The sequence below is a fragment of the Sturnira hondurensis genome, unplaced genomic scaffold (genome assembly GCF_014824575.4).
Source record: "Sturnira hondurensis isolate 20B ecotype Veracruz unplaced genomic scaffold, ASM1482457v3 Scaffold0013931, whole genome shotgun sequence".
Classification (NCBI taxonomy): Eukaryota; Metazoa; Chordata; class Mammalia; order Chiroptera; family Phyllostomidae; genus Sturnira; species Sturnira hondurensis.
The window spans coordinates 1,512,901-1,539,961 of NW_028086562.1; the positions used below are offsets into that span (position 1 = coordinate 1,512,901).

The 27,061-nt window shown below is 46.2% G+C and overlaps 1 protein-coding gene across 1 annotated transcript in view; it reads right to left on the reverse strand.

The window, feature by feature from the left end:
• CAMTA1 (calmodulin binding transcription activator 1) overlaps positions 1-27,061 on the reverse strand; it is a 722,747-nt gene that overhangs the window by 689,017 nt on the left and 6,669 nt on the right. Inside the window, exon 3 of the mRNA XM_037062053.1 lies at positions 23,628-23,746. Coding sequence (XP_036917948.1) covers positions 23,628-23,746 — 119 coding nt within the window. The remainder of the gene's footprint in view (positions 1-23,627; positions 23,747-27,061) is intronic.

The following is a 27,061-nucleotide window of genomic DNA, read 5'->3' on the forward strand; positions in this document are numbered from 1 at the left end:
GACTTATATTTAAGTCCTTTATCCATTTTGAGTTTATTCTGGTGTATGGTGTTAAGTTGGTAGTCTAGTTTCTTTTTTTTTTTTTTGCAGGTATCAGTCCAGTTCTCCCAACATGATTTATTGAAGAAATTGTTTTTACTCCAATGTATGCTCATGCCCCCTTTTGTCAAATATTAATTGACCATAGAGACCTGGGTTCATTTCTGGGCTATTATCATTAATAAATCAACAAACAACAGTGCTGGCAAGGAATGGAGAAAAGGGAACCCGGTGCACTGCTGGTGGGAATGCAGACCGGTACAACCGCTGTGGAAAGCAGTGTGGAATTTCCTCAAAAATTTAAAAACAAAACTGCCATATACCCCAGAGATCCCACTGCTGGGAATACACCCTGCGAATCCCAAATCACCATCCAACGGGACTCCCGCACCCCTACGATCACTGCAGCACCAGTTACAACAGCTAAATGCTGGAAACAGCCCAAGGGACCATCAGCAGATGAGTGGATTCAAAAAGTGTGGTACTTCCACACAGCGGAACACTACACAGCGGAAAGGCAGAAGGAAGTCCTACCTTTCAATACAGCATGGATGGAAATGGAAACTATTACACAAAGTGAAATAAACCAGTCAGCAAAAGACAAATACCACATGACCTCACTTGTAAGTGGAATCTAATGAACAAAATTAACGAGGAAAATAGAACCAGAGACATGGAAATATGGAACAGACTGAAAGCTGGAGGAGGGGAGGAGGGAGGGGGGAACAGTGGGAGGTGGAGGAAGGACTAGTCGAAGAACATGTATGAAGGACCCACAGACATGGACAACGGAAAGGGGACTGACTGTGGGCGAGAGGGGTGGGCTAGATAGAGGGAGACAAAAAGGGGAAAAAATTAGGACAACTGTAATAGAATAAACAATTAAAATAAAAATAAAAAATAAAATGAACAATCAAAAATGTATCTCAAAAACATGCTACTTATGTTCTATACCAAAAGGAGCTAAAACCGTACATAACTATAGTAAAAATACTTCCAGTGTTTGCCAATGGTACAAATACTCTCGTTTCCAACTTTGATAAAAACACTCGCGTCCTCTTCCTAGCTGTGGTAAGACCACAGCCCTGGCAGGAAAGCGGCATACCTTTATTCGGGCAGCGGCAGCCTCATTACACAAAGAACTTTAAAAGCCGTAACAAATGTTCAAATGAAAAGTGGTTCCATGTAAATGGAGAGCAAACACAGGCATTTTCCTAAGTTTTAGATGGCGAGGATGTTTTAATTTCTCAGATTATCAAAACAGATCTGATGTCAAAGTCTTAATGAATCTGTAAAATCTATTTTTAAATACAAAGAAATCTTACTATTTCAAATTTTGAAATCAAATACGTATAGTAAAAAGTGATAGAAATATCCCAGTAACCAATTTTCAAAATGTCCTCCCACACCTGCCAGGAGCCTTGGAGACCGTGTTAACAGACAGACCACAGCCGCTACCCTCTAGCATCCCTAGCAACAGACGAATAACACACACACAAACTGGGGAAGCAATCACCACCCCACTTCTGGACCTCAAGGAAGACCATGTAAAGCACCACGTTAACATCTTCTGACCACCACAAACCTAGCTCGCAGACCACAGCACACCGTGCCCCCAGCCTAGGTGAACTGCCCTGACTTCACACCTGCCTGCCTGCCTGCCTGGCTGGACGCGGCACATGGCTGTTCCGTGCACTGCAATGTGCACCTAAGAAGCCCATGTGACAGAGCAGACACTTGCGGAAGCCCCAGCCTACCAAGGGCCAAAGTGTTCTCACCCCTGAACTCCTTTCCACAACTTCCCCTTGCTACCAGAGGTAACCGACTTCCTGTCCTTTGCACTGCTGCCTTGCCTTTCTTTAGCGGTTTCAACGTGTGGCAGTTTTTATTTAAGTAACAGGTTTATTGAGGTATCATTCACATACCACAGAGCACTTTCAGGATATTCAGACTTGTACAATCATCACTGCGGCAGTTTCTACCCCTAAGGGTTTGGTCAAGCAGGAATTTCCCAGGATTCCCTTCTCCGAGTCTGCCCGGCATTTAAGAGGCAGAAGTGGACCAGCCTCCACGGAAGGCCTATGCTATCAGTGGCGGCAACAGAAAGAAACCGAAGTGTCAGAGGGTTCCAGCTTGTCCACAGGCTTCCTCCCCTGCGATGAGCTTTGTTCCCCAACCGCTGCCCCTACTGACCAAGAGAAGAACCCCTTAGCCTCCCCTCCCCCAGCACCCACGCGCCCTGGGCACTGGGTGGCAGACCTCAGAGAGCAGCGCCTCCCAGAGGCAGCAGTTTACCCTGGGTTCTTCGTGGTCTCCCGGGCAGAGGTGATGCTGGCTTCCGAGACCCTCGAGACCTCACGCAGGTGGCCTGGGCCACCCATGCCGGCCCTGCAGGACGGTCCGCACCTCCCCTCTGACCCTCCAATTCCTCCCCTGGGCTCTATCATCTTCCACTTTTTCCACAGTTGTGTATGGTCGGATCCCTACAATAAACGAATCCCTTGTTCCACAACACTCACGGTAGTTCAGCTCCCCTAACCAAATCCTGACTGATACCCATGAGCTACTTCAGTTTCCCTGAAGGGCAGCTTAGCGCTGACTCTTTCCAGCTCTACAAAAATAGAATCGAACACTGGATCCTGAGAGACTCCTCCACGCTACTGCACACGGCTGTATGTTGTTCATTTCTCACTGCTCTTTAATAATCTCTGCACTGCATGCCGTTTTCATGGACATACAATATACAAACAGGAAAAGAGGGCAAATCCTCAGGGTATTTGTGTGTCTGTAACACAAATCACACTCACGACCAACAAAGAGAATATTCCCAGCCCCCAAGAAGCCTCACTCATATATCCGCCCGACTCTCCAAAGTTACGAGTTCCCACTAATAAATGCTCCTTTCCCATTTCTGAACCGTTTTGAACTTATGTCCTGAATCATACACTATTTAAATCTGAGCACCTGGTTTCCTTCACTCTACACGACACGTAAGAGTCACCCACGTCTTGAACAGAACATCAGTTCACTGCTCTCCGTGGCTGCAGTTTGGCACCATGTGGATAAACCACAATTAATTTCCCTATTCTGCGGCTGGTGAGCGTGTGGGCGGTTTCTGGTTTTCAGGATGTGGCTGCTCGCCCCTGAGAATGTCTCTAGTGTGCACATGTGACAGTGCCCGCAGAAATCCCCAGGAGATGGGGGCCTGCCGAGGCCACGGGGTCTCCTTCTCCACCCCCCACGTGGACGCCCCCGGGGCAGAGCGGGGAAGTTCTGCTGCTCTGCTCCCCGCGACACATGACGCTGCTGTTTTTAATTCAGTCACCGGGTGCGTCGAGGTGTCTTGCTGGGGTGTTACCTGACAGTCCCCAGTGACTCATGAGGTTCAGCCCTGACCTTCTGTGAAGTGCCTGTTCAGGTGTCTTGCCCATTTTTATTGGGCTTGCCTTTTTCTTACTGACTTTTAGGACGTCTCAAAATACCCCAATTATAGGCCTCTGCTGGCCAGTCCTACTCTATGACTTGGCTTTTTGTTCTCTCACTGGTGTCTTTTGAAAAACAGAAGTTCTTTTAATGTAATCCAAAGTATCAACCATGCACTTTACATAGTTTGTACTTTATGTGTCTTAGTTAATATATATTTAGTCTACAAATGGGCACGTGAACTAATGTTTTGCAACGTATTATGTCGGGTGTTATACCTGCTAACTCGCTGAATCCTCCAAACCATCTTTAAAAAGCAGGGCAACCCCAGAGGCACAAGGTGCTGGAGGCACACTGGACAGAAGGGCAGCGTGCCAGGTGCAGCAGAGAGCCCCTCAGAACGCCAGTGCTGTGCACCGAGCTGTGCTCACCAGTGTAAGTACACACTCCCACCAAGAGTGCTTACAACCACACCCAACCCTCACCCACATGACACAGGTACATATACATACACACACATAACATATACCCACAGGAACAGGACACACACGATACATAAGTACATATAACATTTCCAGCCCACAATTAAAAATTAAAGAAGTCGACCTGACTAAAGAGTGCACTGCATCTCCAGTACAATTTCATAAAGAATGAAAAGACAGAGGGCTACGCTGTGAAGACTGACATCAATTTATAAAACACACAAGTAGATTTCCGTAGTACAGATGAGTAATACAAAAAAAAAGTCAAATGGTAGGAAAACTGAAAGTGAGTAAGCGGGCTTGGGAAAAAACAACTATTTTGGCAAAAAACAGAATACAAAGTGGAATTAATCTCCTCTACACATCTGTGAAATATTTGAAAACCACACTGAGTTTGCTGACATTGTGAGACTATGTGAGTGTCAGACAGGACCAGGACAGTGAGAAAAATTGAGAAATTTACAAAGAAGACGGTTATAATTACTCTGACACTAACAAGATGAGCCTCAATGAAAAACTTACGAGAGACCGTCAGCAGCCATCAGCCACTCGGAGAACTCCCTACATGAAGTCTCAGCTAACCTCTTGATCATTTCCCCAGACCCTTCCCTGACTACGCCAACATTCTGAAGTTCCTAACATCCGAAGTTTCTCAGAAACTGACCATCTTGCAGAACACTGTCTTTCCAGGCTGGATGAGCACGCTATCAGGAATGCTCACTGTCCCAGTGTTCTGGGGTTGGGGGGGAAACGGCACACACATTGAAGAGCCTCACAGTAGGGACTGATGGAGATGAACCACGGGAAAGAGAAGAGAGCAATTCATCACAACAGGCGCTTCATCATACCGGGCAGAAATACTCAGAAAGGAAGGAGGACGGAGGGGGACGGAGGGGGCCGCAGGGGGGCCGCAGGGGGGCCGCAGGGGGGACGAAGGGGGCTGCAGGAAAACCAGAAATGGACAACCTCCGCCCTAGCAGGTCCCAGACTGACGGTTATCCATCGCTTAAGAGATTTACCCCAAATTCAGCAGCGTCGGTTGGTTCTGAACGATCTGCGTTCTAATGACGTAACTATATTGAATAAAGCCCGCTTGTCTACTACAGATGTTCCCCTGCAGACTGCCTTCTGCTTACTTTTAGCCACGGTGTGTCTAATTGCAATTCAAACTTCTGAAAGAGTCAACAGTGGACCGAAGGCGGTGGTTCTAGACCCTGGCTCTACTCTAGAGTCTCCCTGGGAGCTTGTCACAATCCCCAGCCTGGGCCCCACCCTGAGACCTCAGTTTGATCTGCCAGGGCTGGGGCCCAGGACAGGGATGTTCAAAAAGCCGATTCTCCTATGGGGCCTGGGGCCCGACCCACCAACATAAGGAGCACTGGACTAAGCAGAGGCTGGTTCTCAAAGGTCCTCAGTGAGGGCATTTTTGCCATTTTGCACGAAATACCCCTCCCCGTGCATTCATTCACTATAACACCCAAAAGTTCTCCCACCTTTTTCTAAAGACCCGCTTCAGGCTCAGCAGCAGCAGCGCTAAAGAGCCTCCGCTCCAGAGAAGGACAGACCCGGTCTGCGCTAACCTGTACTAACACGTAACTCCAAGCTGCCTTGTTCATCCTGCGTCTAACCCCACATCTGGCACATGGTAGGAATTTTGTAAATAACTAGGGAGTAAATGAAAGAAAGAAAAGGAGTAATAAGAAATCTGAGAAAGTCGTTTCCTCCCCTTCTCTCAACCTACACTTCGGAAACTGCCCATGACTGTCTGATACTTCACATTTTCAGGAGACGGACTCAGCTCCCGCATGCCCAGGGCATTCTGCCCATGAGGCACTGCTCTAGAGAAGTGCATGGAAATTCTACTTCTTCTTTCAAGGACACAGACAGGAGTACAGACAGGTGCAGTAACGGGTGGAGTGGGCCTAGGGTTCCACTGTAAACCCCTCCAGAATGTGGACTCAACTCAGGGGTTGATTCCAAACCATCGGAACTCCGCCAAGTGATGGGGCACCAGTGGTTCCGAGAGATCACATCGCTAAACTGAGTCCTCCTTCTTGCTGGGACACCTTCTCCATTGCTGGCTTTGCGCCAAGAGGCCATGTTGGGAGGGCACAAATAAAGAGGAGCTGATGGCCATCTTCAGCTGATCACCAGCGAGAAACTGAGGCTACAATCTAACAGCAGCTCACCCGGAGTGCCGCCAACAACCCGACAACCATGAACAGGGTCCTTCCACAACCAAGCTCTCCAATGAGCCCCCAGCCCTGCCTAACTCACTCCCTGGCTGCAGCCGGGGGGACCTTAAAGGGCCCAGCTCAGCCCTGCTGGACACCAGACCCGTAAAACTGTAAGACAATAAACGCACATAAGTGCACGATGTTTAAAGCCACTGAGGTTGTAGCAATAAGCATGCAGCAATGGACTGCAGTGTGTGACAGGGTGGAAACAGCGCATGTCGTAGTCCTGTGGCAGGGAGAAGAAAGCACAATAAAAGAAATGTGAGAAAAGCAGGGCTGGGCTCAGGGAACATGGGGACAAGGAGCTGGGATGAGGCCAGGCTGAGCAGGGATTTGACAGTCATCTCAACGTGTTTAAATTTAGATCCAGAAAACAGTGGAAGGCAATTCAAGGTTGTAAAGTTGGGTGGAAACCCTATTTGATCCACATTTTACTATTTTAAAAAGATAACTGGCTGGGCCCTGGCCGGTGTGGCTCAGTTGGTTGGGCGTCACCCTGTAAACACAGGGTTGGGGGATTAATCCCCAGGCAGGGCACATGCCTGGGCTGCCGGTGTGGCCCTCTGTCTAGGCACAGGTGCATGCCACCTCTGATCTGGACACATACTATCCCTGGCCCAGGAGTTGATCCCGGCCCAGGGGCATACAGGAGGCTACCAACAGACACTCCTCTCTCACTTCGATGTTTCTGTATCCCCCGCTCTCTCTAAAATGAAAAGAATGTCTTCGGATGAGGATTAATACATACACAACAAAAATAAATGGCTGCCGTGGAGACAGAGGAGATCCAGGGCAGAGGCAAGGAGGTCACACAGGAGCTCCTGGGGTGTCCAGGAAAGGGGCAGCGACAGTGACAATGGGGAAACAGGAGGAGTACAGCAAAGACAGCACAGGGTCCATGGACCTGGGTGAAAAAAGAACTACACCCTTATTTCATTAACCTCCAACTGAAATGGAGTATTTGTATTCCATTGTGGATACAGGCAACAGCTCTCAGCAACACAGGCATTACTTGTGACTTGGTCATCTCAGACTCTTCTATCCCAGTCGCCAATGTGGTAACAGGAGGCACCAGCTGTGGGTGTGCCACTCATGCATTCTGTGGCAGTCACAGACCCACCACCAGATCCGCAGTGTGTGTGCACTGTCACGGAACAAGTCTGTGCTGTTTCCTGTCCGGACAGAAGTGTCAACACACCTAGCCTCCTCTGTACCCACACAAACACGGTGTGCCATAGCGCACGCGTCTGGGATGGCGTCCACAGGCACCTTCGCTCCACTGTAAAAGACCTGAGCAACCCGTGACACGCACGGGCAGAGGGAGACCTGGTGGGGGTACGCAGAGAAAAATGAGGGCGACTACAGGGCCACACGTACGGGGACAAAGTCAGGAGTCCAGACTGCCCGCGCAGCACCTGCATCAGCGTCCAAGGAAGCAGGCTGAATCTGAGACACAGAGATGGCGTCCGAGCGGCACGCGCAGATGAGCGCACTCAGCCGAAGGCTGGACTGGGACGGAAGGCCTGACTTGGGGAGAAGCGGGGGAAGGACCACCCAGAAGATGGCGCCATCACCGAGAGGGGCATCTGGAGGGAGAAAGGGGCAACCGCGGTGAAAACTGTGAAGAGGCTACAGCGTGTCCATGGGACTTGGCGATTCGTGTGACGTTGGCAAAGATGGACAGGGAGCGCCAGAGAGTAACTGGGACATGTGACAGGAGAGGAAGTAAATGGACTGCTTTCTTGAGAAGTTGTGCTGTTGCAGCCTAACACAATGGGGCTATTGGCGGAGCAGGAGGCTGGTTGCTCTGGTGCAGGAAGGGCATGCCGGAGGCCTCTGCACGTTAGCCTGCATGGTCCCCGGGAACGACGGGTCGCAGGACAGAGGGTGCAAGCCAGCCCCTGGACTGAAGTCCTTCGGAGAGTAGGCTGGGCTCCAGAGCTCCTGTGAACAGACTGGCCTCGAACAGAAGGAAGGAAGACCCCTTCACGGTTCGGTGGTGGTGATGGCACAAAGGGGTGTCTGAGAAGAAGGCAGAAGGGACCGGGTGGTCCTGAGTTGGTGGAGAACACTACAGAACTGTGGGCAGTGCTAGCGGCCCACGTGAGGCTGGTGATGAAGTATCTAACTAAAGGTGCAAGCCTGACTCATTACCCTGTTTCTCTCCAGCAGCTGGGCTGCCTGGGGTGGGCAGAGAAGCCAGGAGTCGGGGTTCGTTCAAGCGGGACTGTCCAGCGGGCGCGACGGGAGGAGAGTGGGCAGGGAGGGCAGGAAAGCCAGGGTATTTGGAAGGCAGCGATCATACACCGTGGACTCCTGCAGCTCCAGAAGGGGCATGAGGAGCCATTAGGTAATTAGCTGGAGAAGCGAGGAGTACCTGCAGGTACGGAGTGGGAGCTCGGCCAACAGCCGGGAACGCTGGTCCGCCCCAGCAGGTGGCCACAGTCATGAGGCAGACCGAGGGTCCGCGGGCGGGCTGGAGGGCCGGGCGCCCCAGAAGAGAGGGGAGCGAGTCTACTCGATGCCTCGCCTCCGGAGACGACAGCTCAGACGCCCTGTCAGTTCTGAGGTGAGTCCTCTAGCATGCAAGCGCCCCAGGCCAGGGTTCTGTGTGGCTCACCCTGTTGTGCCTGGAGCCCAGTGTTCAGTAAAGACCACTGAGTATGAACGTTGCTAAAGCATAACGAAGTAAAGACAGAAACCCGGAAAGCGAGGCAGGAAAGGATGGCAGTTGCGCACACAGGACGGGTGCTCTCCACTGCAGCTCGGAGTCGTGGCCAGACCACGGCTGGTCCACAAGGAAGAAAAGGCTGAGGTTCTGCGCTGACCTCAGAGATTCGGCCACCCACCACGGGGTGCTGGCGACATCCAACGGGGCGGGAGGAGGCTGCACTGGCTACTGACAGCGGTCTGGCCACTGACCGGAGGCCACCAGAAGCACCACCAGTGCGCTCTGCTGATTTCAACATAACAGTACTCACTCCTTCTTCCGCTAGCTCCCCCTCCACAAACCATTCCTTGGTTTCGCTCTGGGTTCTTCACCCAGGTGATCTGTTCCAACACACAGGGGCACACTCACGTCCCTTCCCTGGAGGTCTCCGCTGAGCCTCTGGCCTACGCCGGGGCTCCCGCTTCACGCTCTCAGGGCTGTGCTCAGCATGTGCCCTTACCCCGATACTTGCGGTCCCCACGTCCTCACCACATTCCTTCTTCAACCCACTCCAACTGGGCCTCTGCACTGAATGAACACTCCACACCCAGGCGCCCAGACCCAATGCTGACCTCTCCACCTTCACTGCATCAGCTTCCCAGTGACTTCCGTGGTAAGAGAACAATGTCCCTCACAAGGCAGCCACATCCTCACGTGGATGTCATCCTCACGTGTGCTTCCGTCACCTCTCACCAAGACTGCCAATTGCTACAAACAGCCTCCTACCTAGTCTCTGCTTTCTCTATCAGCCACGAAGCAGCCAGAGAAAGGCTTTGAAAACTAAAAAATCCATATTCCGTCACTCAGAATCCATATTCCTTCTGTCCAACAACAGATCATCCAGTGACTTACTTACGATTACTCTTCAAGTAAAATCCCAAGTCCTTCTGCCTTGCAAGGAACTTCAAGATCCAGCCCCCTCCTACCTTGCCTTGTTCATCTTCCACATGTCCACTCTGGTCCAGCCACAATGTCTTATTTATTGTTCCTCAAACCAAACACATTCCTGCCTCAGGGCCTTTGCACGTGCTATCTCCTCTAAAACATTCTTCCCCCAGATCCTCAAGCAGCTAGCCCTCTTTTAGCATTTGGATCTCAGCTCAAATGTCCCTTCCTAAGAAAGGCCTCCCATAACCAACCCACCTGAAGTGCTCATACCTCAGGATCCTGTTCTATTTTCTTCTTAGCATTCTCTGAAATTCTTACTGACTAGTTTATGTATGTACTGTCTTTCCACCTAAACTGTAAGATGCATGACAACCAGAACTTACCTGCCTGATATCCTCGTCATCTGTAACCAGTGCCTGGCACATATTAGGCCCTCAACAATACTGCTAAACGCATACATGACAGCATGAAATTCAATGGACTACGTATGGTCTGTGGGCAACAAACAGGATGCCATGAGTCACTGTCAAAAAGGCCTAAGAGGCACACAGAAGCTCCCACAGATCCGCCTGGCGCTGTCAAGGACAGCTACTCAGCCAGGCCATCTACCTCAGGGACAAAGTATCAGCAGCACCACACTGGAGTTGCAGACCTTAAGAGTATCTGCCACTCAAGTCTTCACACATTCACTCACCAGCAGTCACTGAGCACCCACTGTGTGCTGGGCAGTCCTCTACGCTCCCCAGATATACCGGTAAACAGCGCAGATGGAGATTCCAGTCCACGCAGACCTCACTGTCTAGCAGGGGCAACCAGACAACACACAGTAAAAAGAAGTGAATTACACAGTGTATTAGGTGATGATAAATGCTAATTCCCAAACACTTATGTCTCACTACCCTCATTTATGAAATAAAAAATACATAATCATCACACAGCAGGTGCTCTGAATTGCTTGAGAAATGGATTGTTAAAAGTCACTGATAAATGCTTAAATATAAAAATTTTAATTAATAATAATTAAAGCATTTAACAAAAATGATTCTTAAATAAACCAATTAGAGTTAGGAAGTCTAAATTTTGTTCAACAGCACAAATACAAAATAACACTTTAACAGGCACATTAACAACAGTCTCTGGTGCCAGGAAACAGGAGACTGTTGCTACAGCCAAGACCTGTCATGGACAACAGAAAATGGCTACACTCTGACCTCAACTGTAAAGACCCAGCTTCATTTCAAGCTCTTTTAATGTATCTTCTCTCAGAAACGGGAAGCAAATGGCATCTTCCCTTTCTTTCAACTCTCCCCTTACTAGTAAAAAGGCAAGTGTGGTTAAGTGTTCTTTCCCTTCTCCTTCCGAAAACAGCCCTCTCTAAATAAGAACCTCAGCTTCCAAAGGAACAGCCTGCAAAGGCTCCTGGCCCCCACAAGAACGCCTTGCCCTTGACCTTCTGGGTTGGGACTTTCCCCTTCCCTGCCGTGCCGCCCACACTGACCTCTTTAAGAGGCACTACTTCGGTCACGTACAGAAGGATGGGCTCTCTCTGTTCAAATGGCTTGGCCTCCTGCAAAGCTCCTGGAACTAAAAACCAATCATACGTGGTTGGTATACCAAAGTCTAAAAAACTATTAGAAACAATAAACAAACACATTAAAGTTGCAGGATATGAAATCAATATACAAAAAATCACTGCTTACCTTTATACTGACAATGAAACTTCAGAAAAGGAAATGGAAAAAAACAACTATTTGCAGTTGCAACCAAAACAACCCCAAATACCTAGGAACAAACAAAGGATATGAAGGACCTATACACTAAAAACTACAAAACATTATTAAAAGAGACCGGAAAAGATACGATGAAATGGAAAGATATCTTATGTTGATAAACTGGAAGAATCAACACAATTCATTTAAAATAGCCATAGTACCCAAAACAATATACAGATTTAATGAAACCCCATCAAAATCACAATGTCATTTTTTAAGTCCTTACCCAAAGACATCTCCATTGATTTGGGGGCGGGGGAGCGGAGAGAAACATCAATGTGGGAGACAAAGATCAGTCAGTTAGCTCCCGTATGTGCCTGAACAAGGGATCGAACCCTCGACCTAGATATGAGCCCTGACTGGTGATCAAACCCACAACCTTTCGGGGTACAGGATAATGCTCCAATCAACTGAGCTACCTGGACAGGGCCCAATGTCATTTTTTAAATAACTAGAACAAAAAAATTACCAGATTTGTGTGGAACCACAAATAACCAAAACAAACCCTGAGAAAAAAAAATGAAGCAGGAGGTATCACACTACCTGACTTCAGATTACACTACAGAGCTCTGATAACCAAAACAGAGTGGTATTGGCAGAAGAACAGACACACTCACCAATGGAACAGAACTGAGAGCCCAGAAATAAAACTACAGGAATATGGGCAAATAATTTTTGACAAAGGAGCCAAAAACACATAATGGAGAAAAGAAAGCCTCTTCAATAAATAGTGCTGGGAGAACTGGAAAGCCACATGCAAAGAATGAAACTAGATTATAGTTTGTCCCCTTGGTACAAGAATTAATTCAAAATGGATCAAAGGCCAAAATATAAGATATAGAACTATAATAAAGTATACAGAAGAAAACACAGGCACTAAATTTTTGGATCTTGGTCACAGAGAACATTTTATGAATTTGACCCCAAAGGCAAGCGAAATAAAGGCAAAAATGAATGGGGCTATAGCAGACAAAAAGCTTCTGCTCAGCAAAAGAAATCAACAACAAAACAAAAAGGCAACCAACTGAAGGTGAGGTGTCATTTGCAAATAATAGCTCAGACAAGGGGCTAGTATCCAAAATTTATTAAGAACTTATACAACTCAACACCAAACAAACAATCCAATTAAAAAATGGGAAAAGGCCCTGCCTAGTGTGGCTCAGTGGGACTAAGTGCTAGCCTGTGAACCAAAGGGTCACTGGTTCCATTCCCAGTCAGGGCACACACCTGGGTTACAGGCCAGGTCCCCAGTAGGGGGCGCATGAGAGGCAACCACACATTGATGTTTCTCTCCCTCTCTTTCTCCTTTCCTTCCCCTCTCTCTAAAAATAAGTAAAATCTTAAAAAAAAAAGGGGCAAAGAACCTGAACAGACACTTCTCCCAAGATGATAGCCATCAGATATATGAAAAGATGTTCAAATTCACTAGCTATTAGGAAAATGCAAATCAAAACCACAATGAGATACTGCCTCACACCTGTTAGAATGGCTATTATCAACAAGACAGGTAATAACACCTGTTGGAGAGGTTACGGAGAAAAAGGAACCCTCATTCACTGCTGCTGGGAATGTAAACTGGTGCAGCCACCATGGAAAACAGTCTGGCAGTCCAGACTATTTAAGTCCAAAACATTAAAAATAGAGTGACTGAAAGACCCAGCAATCCCTCTTCTGGGTATCTACCTGAAACACTCAAAAACATTTATTTGCAAAGATACACAAACCCCTATGTTAACTGCAGCATTACCCAAAACTTCTGGTGGGCCAAAGTGACGCACCCCCCCCAAAGGGTCCTTCGGCAGAGGATGGGACAAAGATGACGCGGGCATGAACGCTGAGGAGTCCCACTCGGCCCTCAGAAGAGAGGAAATACTGCCATTTGCAACAACATGGAGGGACTCGGGAGTATCACTCTAAGTGAAATAAGTCAGCCAGTAACAGCTAAGGATCACATGATTTCACTCGTGTGTGGGGTATAAGACTGAAACTCAGGCAGACAACGGTACAGTGGTTACCAGAGAGAAGGGGTGGGGTTGTGGAAGATAAAGGAGCCAAATAATGGTAGCAGAACCTGATTTGACTATGGGTGGGCCACACACTGCAATATCCAGATCACGTGTCACAATAATGCACATCTGAAACCTGTATGACTCTGTTAACCAATGTCACCCCAATAAATTTAATTTAAAAGTCTATTGTTTTCCTGTGTATCTCTAACGAGCAAGTGGAATTTGAATTTTAAAACACAATACTATTTATATTAGCACTACCCCCCAAAATAAAATAATTAGATATAAACCTAACAAAATATGTACACAATCCATATGAGGAAAACTATAAAACCCTGATGAATTAAATCAAAGAACTAAATAGCCCTGGCTGGTGTAGCTCAGTGGATTGAGCGCGGGCCTGCGAACCACACAATCGCGGTTCGATTCCCAGTCAGGGCACATGCCTGGGTTGCAGGCCAGTTCCCAGCAGGGGACTCACAAGAGGCAACCGTACACTGATCTTTCTCTCTCCTTCCTTTCCCCTCTAAAAATAAATAAATAAAATCTTTAAATATATATATAAATAAATAAATCAAAGAACTAAATAAATGGAGGGATATTGCATGCTCTTGGATAAGAAGATCTAATATTGCCAAGATATCAATTCTTCTCAGCTTGATCTGTAGACTCAATGAAATCCCACTCGAAACCTCAGCAAGGAATTTTGTGGGTATTGCAACCAACTGATTCCAAGTTCACACAAAGAGGCAAAAGACCCAGAACAGCCAGCTCCACACTGAACAGGAGCGAAGTCAGGATGCTGACACGCCCTGGCTTCCAGAGCTACGATGAAGCCACACACTCAGGACAGTGTGGAGCCGTCCAAAGAACAGACACATCAGTGGGACCGAACAGAAAGCCCAGAACCAGACCCACAGAAATACAGTCAACTGATCTTTGGCCAGCAGGCAAAGACAACACAGTGGAGCAAAGTCTTTTCAACAAATGATGCTGAACAACTGGACAGCCACATGCAAAAGAATGAATCTAGACACAGACCTTACACCCTTCACAAAAATCAACTCAAAACAAATCAGAGACGCCCTGGCTGGCGTAGCTCAGTGGATTGAGTACGGGCCTGCGAACCACAGAATCACGGTTCGATTCCCAGTCAGGGCACATACCTCGGTTGCAGGCCAGTTCCCAGCAGGGGCCTCACAAGAGGCAACCATACATTGAGACTTCTCTCCTTCTCTCCTTCCCTTCCCCTCTAAAGATAAATAAATTAAAATGATCCATGAAAGAATTAATAAGCTGGACTTCATTAAAATTAAAATTTACTGCCCTTTGAGGCAGTATCAAGAGAATGAGAAAACAAGCTACAGACTGGGAGAAAATATTTGCAAAAGACACAACTGCTAAAGGACTATGAGCCAAGATACACAACGAGCTCTTACAATGAACAATCAGAAAACAAACCACCTGCCACACACTTTCCACACATCTCAGTCACCCAGCCCATCAGCCAGGCTTTCTCAACCATCGACAACAGATTTCTCTTTGTGCTTTTTCCTTTTCATTGTTTTCAAAGCATTAAAACTGGGAAACTTAGATTATGTTTTAGGAACTCCTTTTTAATTTCCACAGAACTTCGTTAAGTACCAAGCTAACAGAATTTATCATTAAAAACACTTGGTAGGTAGTACTGAAAGGATTGGAAGGAGGGTAGACAGACAGGTAGGTAGTTATGACATTTAGCTTTAGAGTTTAGCTACTTTCAGCTATTTGGGCCAAATGGAGGTGGAAAAAAAGGTGGGTAGAGTCTATCTTTCATGTTACTGCTTTAAAAAAAATCACAAGAACTGGAATATGCTTCCATACCTCGACCACTGCCACCATGCTTAACAAGGGCTTCCTAGATAACAAGACTTTAATCAATGCTTTAGATAAATACCAAAAATGAATGCTGCATTCCCTTACATTTAGGTACCTGAGACATGAGAATAAGACTCTAGAAAGCTCAACTGGACCCCACAGAGCCAAAGCAGGGCAAAGCCTTCCTCAGCGGCACGGAGGGGCACAGCTGAGACGCAGGTCAAGTGAAGTCAGAGTGCCTTCTCAGGGACTATTCAAACCTCACAGAGGCGTCTTTCCCGGGGAACGTAGCAGAAATGCACATTCGCAGGCTCCACAAACTCAGGGGTGGAGCCCAGCCATCTGAGTTTCAACTCTCCAGCCAAGATGATTCCAAGGCCAGCTCAGCCTGAACACCACCAAACTAAAGAAGGCCAACCTTCCCATGCACTGCTCCCCACCCGTCTCAGCTGAGCTTTCGGGACTCACCTCTCCTTAGGGGCGTCACCAGCACCCAGGTCTCCAACCACGACTGAAGAGCGTGGGGTGCTTGCTCCCCACGTAGCGCATTGACGGAGTCTGCGCAGAACACGGTTCTGATGCAGCGGACTCCACTCAAGCCCTCCTCAGCCAACTGAGATCGGCTGGGCCCTAAGTGGACCCTCACTCGCCCTGTAACATTTTCAATAAACAATCTCAGGAAACAGCACTGTGTGTTGAGACCTTGGCAAAAGAACATCCTGTTCAAACGCCAACTCCAGTACCAGACAGGTTAAAGAAACTTGGAGAAGAGGCCAAGAAAGGGCCTAGAGCCCCTGACAAGCTGCCACCTGCCCCCGTGGGAGCCGACTCCACTGTATCAGAGGGACAGCAGCCCCAGCAGTGCAGGGGCAGAAAACGCTGCACAACTCCATGTACGCTGGGTGGCACACTTGAAAAATCAAAATAAATTAAAGGATAATTAACAGTATAATAAATAAATAAATAAACTCCTAAACCAGACCAAAGCCCACCTGTGCTCCCAAACAACTCCAAAAGCCGAAACGGCAGAACTGAGTCCAAGGCAAATCTTTAAAGGTCTCCAGGCACAGTCACCAGAGACTCGCAGAGGGCAGGCCCGTGTCCGACCCGACACTCGGCTGGCGGTGGCACAGCCCAGACGAGCGGGTTTCTGACCGCCAGCTCGGTACCTTTCCAAGAAATCAGTGACCCTGGAGTTCACAAGTAAGCTCGAATTTCACGTCGTACCACCTGAAAAAGTAACACCCACAACAAACAGACTCTAACAGGTAAAGTCACTCAGGTTGACTGGTGAGCACAATCGCCTGAGTCCCCAGTAGGGTCACTGAAGTTGTTCTTGGACTAACGACAAGAACCAGAAGCGAACTGAAGACTAAGTGATGTATTTGTGCCTGGGCCCAAGGGCAGACTTACAGCACGCTGGCTGAGCAGAAAGGGTTTCTGAACAGCGCAGTGGGGGAGGGGTGGGACAGGGATGGGGCCCATGGCATACCAGGTGCCAAATCCAAAGGGACCTGCCTGAGAACCGTTGGGTGCTCCATTCACACTGCAGGACACAGTTTCGAAGAAACATCACCCACCGTATTTAATTGATGTCAATATACATTTTATTAGTTTCGTAATTTCTTTTCATGTAATGTACATATCTATTTGAGTTTTATATTTACAGAAGAACTCCAAGAACATATACTGAGTTCTTGTGTTTTTACGTATTTCATCCATTCTGCAAATACTTACTGAGCACCAACTATGGGCCCAGCAGTCCTCCGAGGGCTACATTTTGAAGTGATACTACAATAAAACGAGTTACATCCAAATGGAGGTGGGTCCACAGGAACCTTCTTCCTTTATAGAACAAGTTCTTTAGCATCTTGTTCCAATTTCATGAACATCACTCTGCTCTCCGCAGGTGAGATGTTCTTCCCCACCGTTCCCCAGAGGCAAACCTGCCTGTACTGACCCCTCCTCACCTGTCAGCCCAACTGCTACAAAATTATGTTTAATTTGAAATCTGAGCCCTGGCTGGTGTAGCTCAGTGGATTGAGCACAGGCCTGCGAACCACATGAAATCTGGTACCATATATCAAAATCAAAAATCAAATGGTGTCGCTCTTAAAGCTTGGCTCTCTGTGTTCCTATCTGCATTTTCCTCCTTGCAGTTGGGTTAACCAGAATTCCTCTGTTGAACTTAGTATGAAGTCAGACAGTGGATCCCAAAATTTCCTCTGGCACTTCAACCAGAAAAGTGCCGCGTGGCCTCAGAGAATAACCTGGGACCATCCCAACAGCCGGCACCACCAAAATCTAAAACAAAACAAAGGTCCACCTCAGGGCTAACTCCCTTCTGAGTCATCAAGGCTGAAACAGCTTTATGTGCTTGTTAGTTTTGGAAGTCTGAGAAGTCCTAAATGATCCCCCCAAAATGTGGGCCTACTTTCCAAAAGATAACATATAAATATACTAGCAAACCCAATCATTAAAAAAACTGCATCCCTGCTCTGGCCAGAGTGGCTCTGTTGGTTAGGCACTGTCCAGCAAAGCAAAAGGTCACAGGTTCGATTCCCAGTCAGGACACACACCTGGGTTGCAGGCAGTGTGTCCGTCAGGGAGCACATCGATATGTCTCTCTTACATCCATATTTCGCACATCGATATTTCCCTCCCTCTCTTTCTCCCTCCCTCCTCCTCTCTCTAAAAAAAATTGTTTTAATTACATCCCTAAATCTATGACCTAAAATCTATGCTTTTATCAGTTATAGAAAGAGAAAAATTAAAAAATACAAAACACCCAAAAATATGTCTACTATACAAAAAAAGTGATTAATGGAATTTTTTAAAATAAAGTGGCTTCTTGTTAAAATAGCTTAAATGAAATATAATTTAATAATTCTCATGGTCTCAGAGTTCATGTTTCTTACCTAAATATAAAAAGTTGGTGAAAATGTATTCAGAATTTAAAAGGGTAATTTTCTCCCTATGAAAGGCATATGGGGAGTTTTCTTCTTCGGGTTCCACGATATGGCTTCAGATTATTTGGTCTATATCTGTACTGCTCACTACACAGACATTTTTACCAGTAAAAAATGCATTTAATGAGAATTTCTGAAGTCACCACCAACTAAAAACCTTCAATGAAACTTCCTTTAAGATCAGTATAAACTAGAACTCTATTTTGTTTGCTTACTCTAGAGAAACTTGGTATTAGAGAAAAAACAAGCAAAAGAAAGAGAATTAATAGTTCAGAAGCGGTAGCACACAAGAACTGATCTGAGCAGATTTCAGGACATTTGCATCATAAAGCGTCCGCAGCAGCAGCTCACTCGCTGCCTTTGGAGGGGCCCGCCCCATGACTGCGGAGCTATTTTAAGTCAAACGGCTAATTAATGACTAAACAAAAGAAATTTCAGTCCCGACAACACACATGGAGTACTAATATGTGTAATTATGAAGTAGTCATTTGTGCAATCAGAAAGTTACATTAGCATAATTATTTCTGGCTCTGGGCCTTAAAAATATTAACTTAAAATGCAGAAACCTTGTAATAGTTCACCTAATGAAGATGTGAATACCAAACTGATTATGAAGTAAGAATTGGTTCTTTGACAAATGTGCTGTGTTTAATACATTCTTTCTCTCCTGCCCTGAATACAAAAATCAAGCCTAACCTTCCAGTTACCCAGAGGTACAAAATTTCTACTTGTAATATATTTTCTTCATTATCCATGGTATTAATATTCATTATTAAGACTCAAAAGTGTTTCCCTAAAAGTGTTTGCTACTTTTTAAAAAAATCATCATGCAGCAACACCTTAGGTTTATGTGTAACATTTAAAAATGCAAACACATAAAGAGGCTGAACACCCCGGAACACAAAGCTCACTGAACAGCAGCAAGACCCTGGGCAGGTCCGTCTGAAGTTCCTCTTCGGCGGACCTGGAGGGCACGCAGGCTGCAAAATCAGGCCGTGGGCTTGGACTCCCAGGTCTACTCCCCCAGTCTCCCCACCTCTGGTATGATCACATAACCCGCCTCACAGGGCTAATCCAAGCAGGGCACGGGATGGCTCATGCCCAGCACCCCCGTGCCCCGTCCGCAGCAGCCATTCTGCAAATGTTGGCAGCCAGAATCACTTTTGTCATCACCCTTGTGTCCTCTACCGTCTTCGGAACCTGAGGGAAGGGCGTGTGTGGTGGAGAAAGTGTTACCTAAAGTTGACTTATTTTTAAATGCATTTACTTAAATTGCATTCAAGAAGGGAAGGAGATTTCACCAATTCCAGTGAGTGAGAAAGGTTAACAGTAGGCCCTAAGATCGTTCTCATCTTATGATAGTCTCCCTTTTCGGTGCCTTTCAGCTTCACCAAATATTGGCATGTGAACCCACAGTACCAATCTGTATTAACTCTTTTTAGTCCAAAACTGAACCACAGAATGGTTTTGCCAAGTACACCAATGCGGCTAAGAGTTCCAGGTCTTTGATTAAAAGCCCAGATAATACATAGTAATTAATACACAACAGAACAAATATTCCTAAAGAATCAAAAAGCAAGAATTCCTAAGAATCAAAAGCAACACACAAATTAAGGTCAGACCAAGACAGGCTCTATCAAGTGTGCTATCTTGACCAAATTATTTAACCACTTTTTTTTCTTTCATTGATTCTAGAGAGGGGGGAAGGGAGGGGGAAAGAACAGAAGAGAAATACCAATGTGAGAGAGAAACATCGATCTGTTGCCTCTTGCACATGCCCCGACCAGGGATCAAACCCACACACAACCCAGGCATGTGCCCTGACCAGGAATCGAACACAAGACCTTTCAGTTTGCAGGAAACGCCCAACTCACTGAGCCACAACGGCCAGAGCTTATTTAACCACCTTTAACCAACACTCCCTCATCTGTCAAATAAAATATCACCCATCTTGGAATACTGTCACAAGGCTTAGAAGGAATTATATCCAGTCTCCATCACTGGACTAGCGAAGCGCAGGGGCTCCCTGAAAGGCGGTGCCAACAGGCACAACGTCCCTCTGCCTCGCTCAGCAGACACACGACGACGAAGCTGGGCCTTCCCAAGTAATCACAAACACTGCCACACAGGTGTGGGTCAAGGGATGGCTCCACGTTTCCCCCAGGAATTCACTCCATACACCTCAGTGCGGGGCGAGGGAGAAGATGAGAGATGAGGACAGCCAGAGTCGCCCCAGGCCACCAAGGCACACGCAGGGCGCAGGCGGTGAGATGAATGTGGGTCCCCAGAGGCCTCCGCAGTGACACTGCCGGCAGAAACGCGGCCGTGCACCACACAGCTCCAGAACACAAGCCGACCAGTGCCAGTGGCGGGCCGCCAAGACACAGCCGTCTGCTCCAGCCCGAAGGAAGGGGCCTCTGGCAGGGGCAGTCGGGCCACACCTCGCTCCACGAGCCCACTTCCTGGGCAGTTCTGAGTAACGGGACTCTGCCTTCCGGGGGACCCCCAGGCCCCAGGGAGACGCGGGGTGCTAGTGGCAGGCTGAAGGGCGCGGGGAAACCACGGCGCCCAGCTTGCTCAAAGAAGTGTGCGCCCTGCACACAGTAGTGAATCTGCTCCTCTTGTTAGCCAAGCCAGTCAAAAAAATGAATGGGAAGGGGGTGGGGGACCAGGTAAAAAAGGACAGGCTCAAAAAGTACAAACTGGCCACTACGAAGTTGTCACAGGAACGTAAAGAACGGCCTAGGGTACGGTCAATAATATTGTGGTAACCATGTGGTAACCAAGTCGGTCCTCGACAGACTTACGAGGACCCCTCCGTAAGGCGTATGAATGTCCAATCACTGTGTTATACACCTGAAACTAACATAATACTGAATGTCCCTGTACTCGAAAAACATTTTAAATAGAATAATTTTTAAAGAAAAATTACTTATTTAATTTTTGTTTTTCTCCAGTACTGCCCACCACTCTACAGAGCGAATGACTCCTAATCTGAGACTTCTGCTGTCACTCTAAGATTCTCCTATTTTTCCTGAAGCCCAACACAAACAACAAAAAGCCCAGGTCCCCCCCCCAACCAACAGAAACGCGGGCCAGCCTTCCAGCCGGGTGCTCCCAGGCAGCGGCCCCCAGTGCTGAGCAGCCCGGGTCACAAGGGCAGGGCACTCGCTCTGCTCCCCACTCCAGCAGCGGTGAGGCTTCTGCACAGCAACCCGCACCCCTCAGACTTCAGCTTCACACCTCACCCATCAGAGACAGGGACGGGGTCCTCTCTTTGGACTCGGACTTGGACTTCAGTAACGTGTGACCTAAACCAGCAGTTTCCAGGAAGCTATATGCACTAGGGTCCTGGGACAAAATATACAACTTACTTTCCCTTTAATCTCATCCTCTATAAAAATTGCATTGGGTGATTTATAGCGCATCTAAAGTATTAAGTAAAACATGAAAATAATATAAAGGTAAGTAAGCCCGTGAGCTCAGTGGAAGGGCTATGCTCCAAGTTCCAAAGCAGTTTTGAAATCAAGAATCTAAAGAACCTCCCAACTTACATTTCTAACACTACCTCCGGCCTTATCAAATTCTCAAGACCACTGATTCTAATTAAGCAATAGCTGGTTTCAAATATAACTTCAAACTTAATTAAAATAAATTGCCAACTTCATATAAAATTGAAAAAATACGTACCTATTATGTGTTTTAATACATGTCAATAAACTGGAGATAGTATATAATATGGTATCAAATGCATGTTTCAGGGAATACAAAGAAATACACTAGATTTTTAAAGCATTCATGACCCAGTTGTGACCTAGTGAATGGCTCCCAAATTATACTGTTTTGCTGACAGAGTAACAATCTATTATTAAGGCTAATTTCCCACATATCTACTTTGTTTTCATATCTTAAATGTTTAAAATAGTTAATAAATGACCGACTAAAAGAACAGGCCTCTAAACTAGCTGATGCTTCTCAAAGTGAGTTGAGGGTTCCGTCTGAAGGGGAAATATCATTTATGCAAATAATCAAAACATACATACCTTAAAAGCTATTTAAAATCAGCTGAGATGAGGTAACAAAGCTATGAGGCCCTAGTATTTCAATCAGTAAACTGGGATAAGTAAAGACACTTTCATCCGTATAAACCTTACAACTCAATCGAAAGCATTCCAAATCAAGAAGTCAGAGCAAAATAATCTTTAAAAACCACAGGTGAACAGGCACCACAGTTTTCCTGTCGTGTCTTGTAACAAACTGTGTACTCAATACAGGGTAGGGTATTACACTGAACTGAACCTGTACGTCAGTGTTGAGCCAGCAACACAAATCGATTACGAGAAACTCTGCAAAACCAGTAACCCCAGTCACCTGAACCAAAGGAATGGAATTCTCTGAGATGGATACACAGCCAGTTCTCACCACCACACGGAATGAGTATCACCCTAAATTCAAATATTTAGAGTCCAAACTAAGAAAGATGACAAAGCAATCTACCCCTACTACTAAGACTCTCAGATTCAGATTTACCAAAAAAAAGGAAACATCATTCAAGAAGAAAAACTTTCATTCATTCTAGTTCATCAAACTTCTTTCTAATCGGAGGCCAACACCAGGGATTGGCAAAAGTCAGTTTACAGTTGTGAGCACGTGAAGCACAGTTTACTCCTGAATTATTATCTATCAACCATCGTACTAGCTTCCATATGAACAACTGCAAAGCTACTTTTGCCCCACCTCACAGCCAGTCTAGTACACAGCCTTCACTCTTAATAAAAAGCCCTGCCGTTACGGTAAACCGGTTAAGCTCCACGCAACCCCGCTTCCTCACAGAAGCCTGCCCATCCCAACTCCAGAGGAGCTTCACATCGCCAAGGCACCGCACGTTCCGTGGGCACTGGGCTTATCTCACCCGCTCGTGACAACAAAGCACTGAGGTTCCGTGGAGATGCAGGCAGAGTCAACCACCAAAAGCAAGACACCAGACGCAGAGAAACACAGACAAACTCACGCTCCCTCAGCAAGTCACTCGGCGTGCACATCTCACCATGTTCAAAACACGCAGGTCAGAGAGAGTTCAGGGCCATGTCGGTTTCTGTCAAATCCAGATTAAATAGTCTTCTCGTTTACAATTCCTAGTTTATTTCGAATTAAAAGCTAATATAAAGTAGTACTAGGCAAAATAACCTAACAAGTTTGCCCTTCAAGAAATTATACCCCTAAAAATAGAAATTTATCTACCTCATTAGTGTTCCATCGGTGCCTCTCTTTGGGTAAACTTGAACATTTCGGCAGACATTCAAGCAGCTTTTTCGGTAAAAAGATTTTTACATGACTACTATTGCTGTTCCCATGATCATCTATAAAGAAGAAAACAATAAATTCAGAGAAAATAATAGAGAAAATCTCCTGTTAAGTATACTGGCAAGATCAGAAACAGCCGCTCAGGTCAGTCACTGAGAGCCCAGGAGCACCCGTCACGTCTCGGTTAACACACTCGCTACACACTCATCAGACGGGTGGCGGCAGGGGTCTGCCCAACAGACTAGAAGATCAAGCTTTCGCTCCCTGCCAAGCTGGTGAGCAGGGGCCACCCCGCAGCTGCCCGTGACCAGAACGTTACTTTTAAAGGTTCTTGCATCAGGTTTCCTTGAAGACCATCGAAATTGCAAAATTATTTAACCTCACAAAACCCAAAAATCTTCTATTAACCAGTTGAAAAGTTTTAAGTTGTTTTCAGGGAAGAAGAATTCTAATAAAATGGGACTATTTTATTGATAAACTAATACTATTTCATCCCCTAGAACACAAATGAGACTTACCCTTTCAAAAGCAAATTACAAATCTTATAGACATAAGGAATTCAAAACCCCAGTTAGCTAGGTAATACAGAGGCTGGCCTTTCTAGCCTAAATGAAAAAATATATCACTTCAATTAACTTGATTTACATATACATATCTGTATCATTAATGTATTTCATCAAAATATAACTGCTAAACTAGTGAAAGAAAAACCATCCCACTCTCAGACTAGACGGCACGTCACCTGGTAATCAGCTTCCCTGAGACCTTCTGGAAGAGACAGTTTCCTTTATCATGTCATTTGTTTATTTATTTACACATCATTTCCTATTTCATTCCTGTAACAAAGTCCCTTTGCCTGGCTCAAAATTTCTTGACAGTTTTGGCACATTTAGTTCCAACTTTCAAATTACACACACCAATTTTTTAATTGTTAAATGGAAGGCCCAATACTCAAAGGGCGCGATGCATAACCAGATACTAAGTGCATTAAATACCAAACCCTGAATCTGCCCCAGAAAGTCACAGTCAAAACAGCTTATTCTGATATTAACGAGATAGAACAGAAACACTGAACTCCAAGTCAGGAGTCCAGGATTCAGGCCCAGTTCTGCTCCTCACTAATTGTGTGACCTTGGGTAAGTTACTTAATAACTTCAGTTTATGAGAGCATCCCTAATTCTCCTCCCGGCATAAGTCTCTACAGAACTGACTGTCATTCAACATCCACCTATCTCCCAATTAAACGGCCTTACGTGGCATCAGGTACTAACAATGTTAAAGGTGAACTACAACATCATATTTTTCTAGTCATTCACTTAATGTGGCTCAGCATAGTCTCTTCTTGGAACACATGAAAAGCATAAAAGAATAAAAAATATTTTCTATAATCACAATAAAATCCTCTCCAAACATTTTTCATCTGATTTACACGTTTCTTCTCAAGGAAAAGATCTTAACAGGAAAATATTGGGCAAAGAAATAAAGTCTAAAAAAATTTACTACATCATATGGAAATATTTTATAGGGAGGAACTTAGGACCAAGTTTTAGCATATTAAATCTTTTTTGGTCCATGAACTGCACAACCAATTGAATTATAATGCCCATCCTCTCTTTCTACAAGCGATATAAAACTTGAAAAACTTCAGAACTGACAGCTTTTAAGAATCCAAAATTTTACTTTAATAGTAAAATCAAATTAAACTTTAAAAAAATCTTGCTACAGAACCAAAAAGAGTGTTCAACAAAGAGAAGTTCGCAGAAAGTTCTGTATTAATTACAGCCGATGAAGCCCTGGTAACTGCGTGTGCTTATGCACGCTCCCTCACTCCCCCCCCCCCGAGGGAGGGACCACAGCCCATAATACTCCAAGTGCAGAACACCAAATCACTTGAGCCTTTACCTCCTTTCCCTTCTCTCTGCCCCTGCAGTGGTCTTATTCTTATTTTTTAAATCTCCCATGATGTGTACAATTCTGAAAGTAGAGGAGAAACTCTGAAATCTACACTCCATTCAAACACTTACCAACAACAGGGTGCCTTTTATGAAAGCAGTGTTCTGCTAAGTACTCAATCAATGGCACATCCCAAATCGTATTCATCTAGTCATATCACTAAGAAAAAGCACTTAAAATATAATTTTGAACAATAGCACGAGAATATTAAACCTCAGCTTCTCAGGTTCTAGTCACAACCTGACGTCAATGATCTGTCCTTCCAGCCTCTTTGAGGAAGCTGCTGTGTCTGTGACATACGAAGTGTATCCATCTGTGTACAGGAGTGTCTACTTGTGTGTGCGTGCAAGCGTGCACACATGTGGAGAGGGAGCAAGAGGGACGGAAAACTCTTCTCAACAGCATGGGTCCCCGCTGCAGGAGAGCCTTCCGTCTCCCGCTCTGGTGTGGAATCAGGCCGCGGGAGCCGCCTGAAGGCTCTCAAAGAAGAGGAGGAGGAGGAGGAGGAGGAGGGCTGTGCGGGCACCACCTCGACCCAGGTTCTCAACACAGCGCCTCGCGGGATGTTCAGCCCTGGGTTCGAAGGGCACGGGCACAGGGGTGTGACAGGCCACTGAGCGCCCCTTAACCAGTTTTTAAACTGTGCTTTCCCAGAATCTTAGGTTCACGCTGAATATAAATTGGACGTTTTGAAGAAACATAACAATGGGTAATTTTCCCACTGTGCATTATGAAGATGGCAATTTTAATACCAAAAGAGTATTAGGAACTCAAACAGGCAAAGTGTTAAAAGATTATTTTCAAATTTCAGTTTTCCCAGTTAAAAGTGGGATAGAAAGTAATTTTGCTTTTCCCCTAGAAAAGCACTGCTCAGACGGCCATACTAAGCGAAGCTGTGGTTTTGAATGAAGAGCTGCTTTCTCCTGCTTGGGGATTACACACGATGTAACTACGAAAGAGACACGTGTGCCCGTCTCCGGAGCCTCGCCTCGGCCCCCCAGCCGGAACAGCAACCTGAGTGCGCAGCGAAGGCGCATGCGCACTGCACGGCCCCCGGGACTGAACACCGACAGCGAGACGCTGCGCTGGGAAACAGAAGTGCCAACGGAGTGCAGGGAAACACTTCACTATCGTTACCTGGCAGAACAGTCACGTGTGACACGTGGCTGCCGAAAATTATCTCTAACCTCCTTCACAGTAAAAATACCGGAGCGAAGCTCCTGAAATTGGCAGATGGTTTGCTTGGCCGACAGCTGTCATTCTAGACAATGAGCCATCCTCTTCGGTCAACCCTCAAATATTTTCCAAATAATAGTTTCAGAAACACAGTATAATTTAACTAAAACTTTCTAAAACACACAAAAATGCTCATTCGCTTAATCAGGCAAAAAGTTAAATCCCTGTTTTCCTGTTTTATT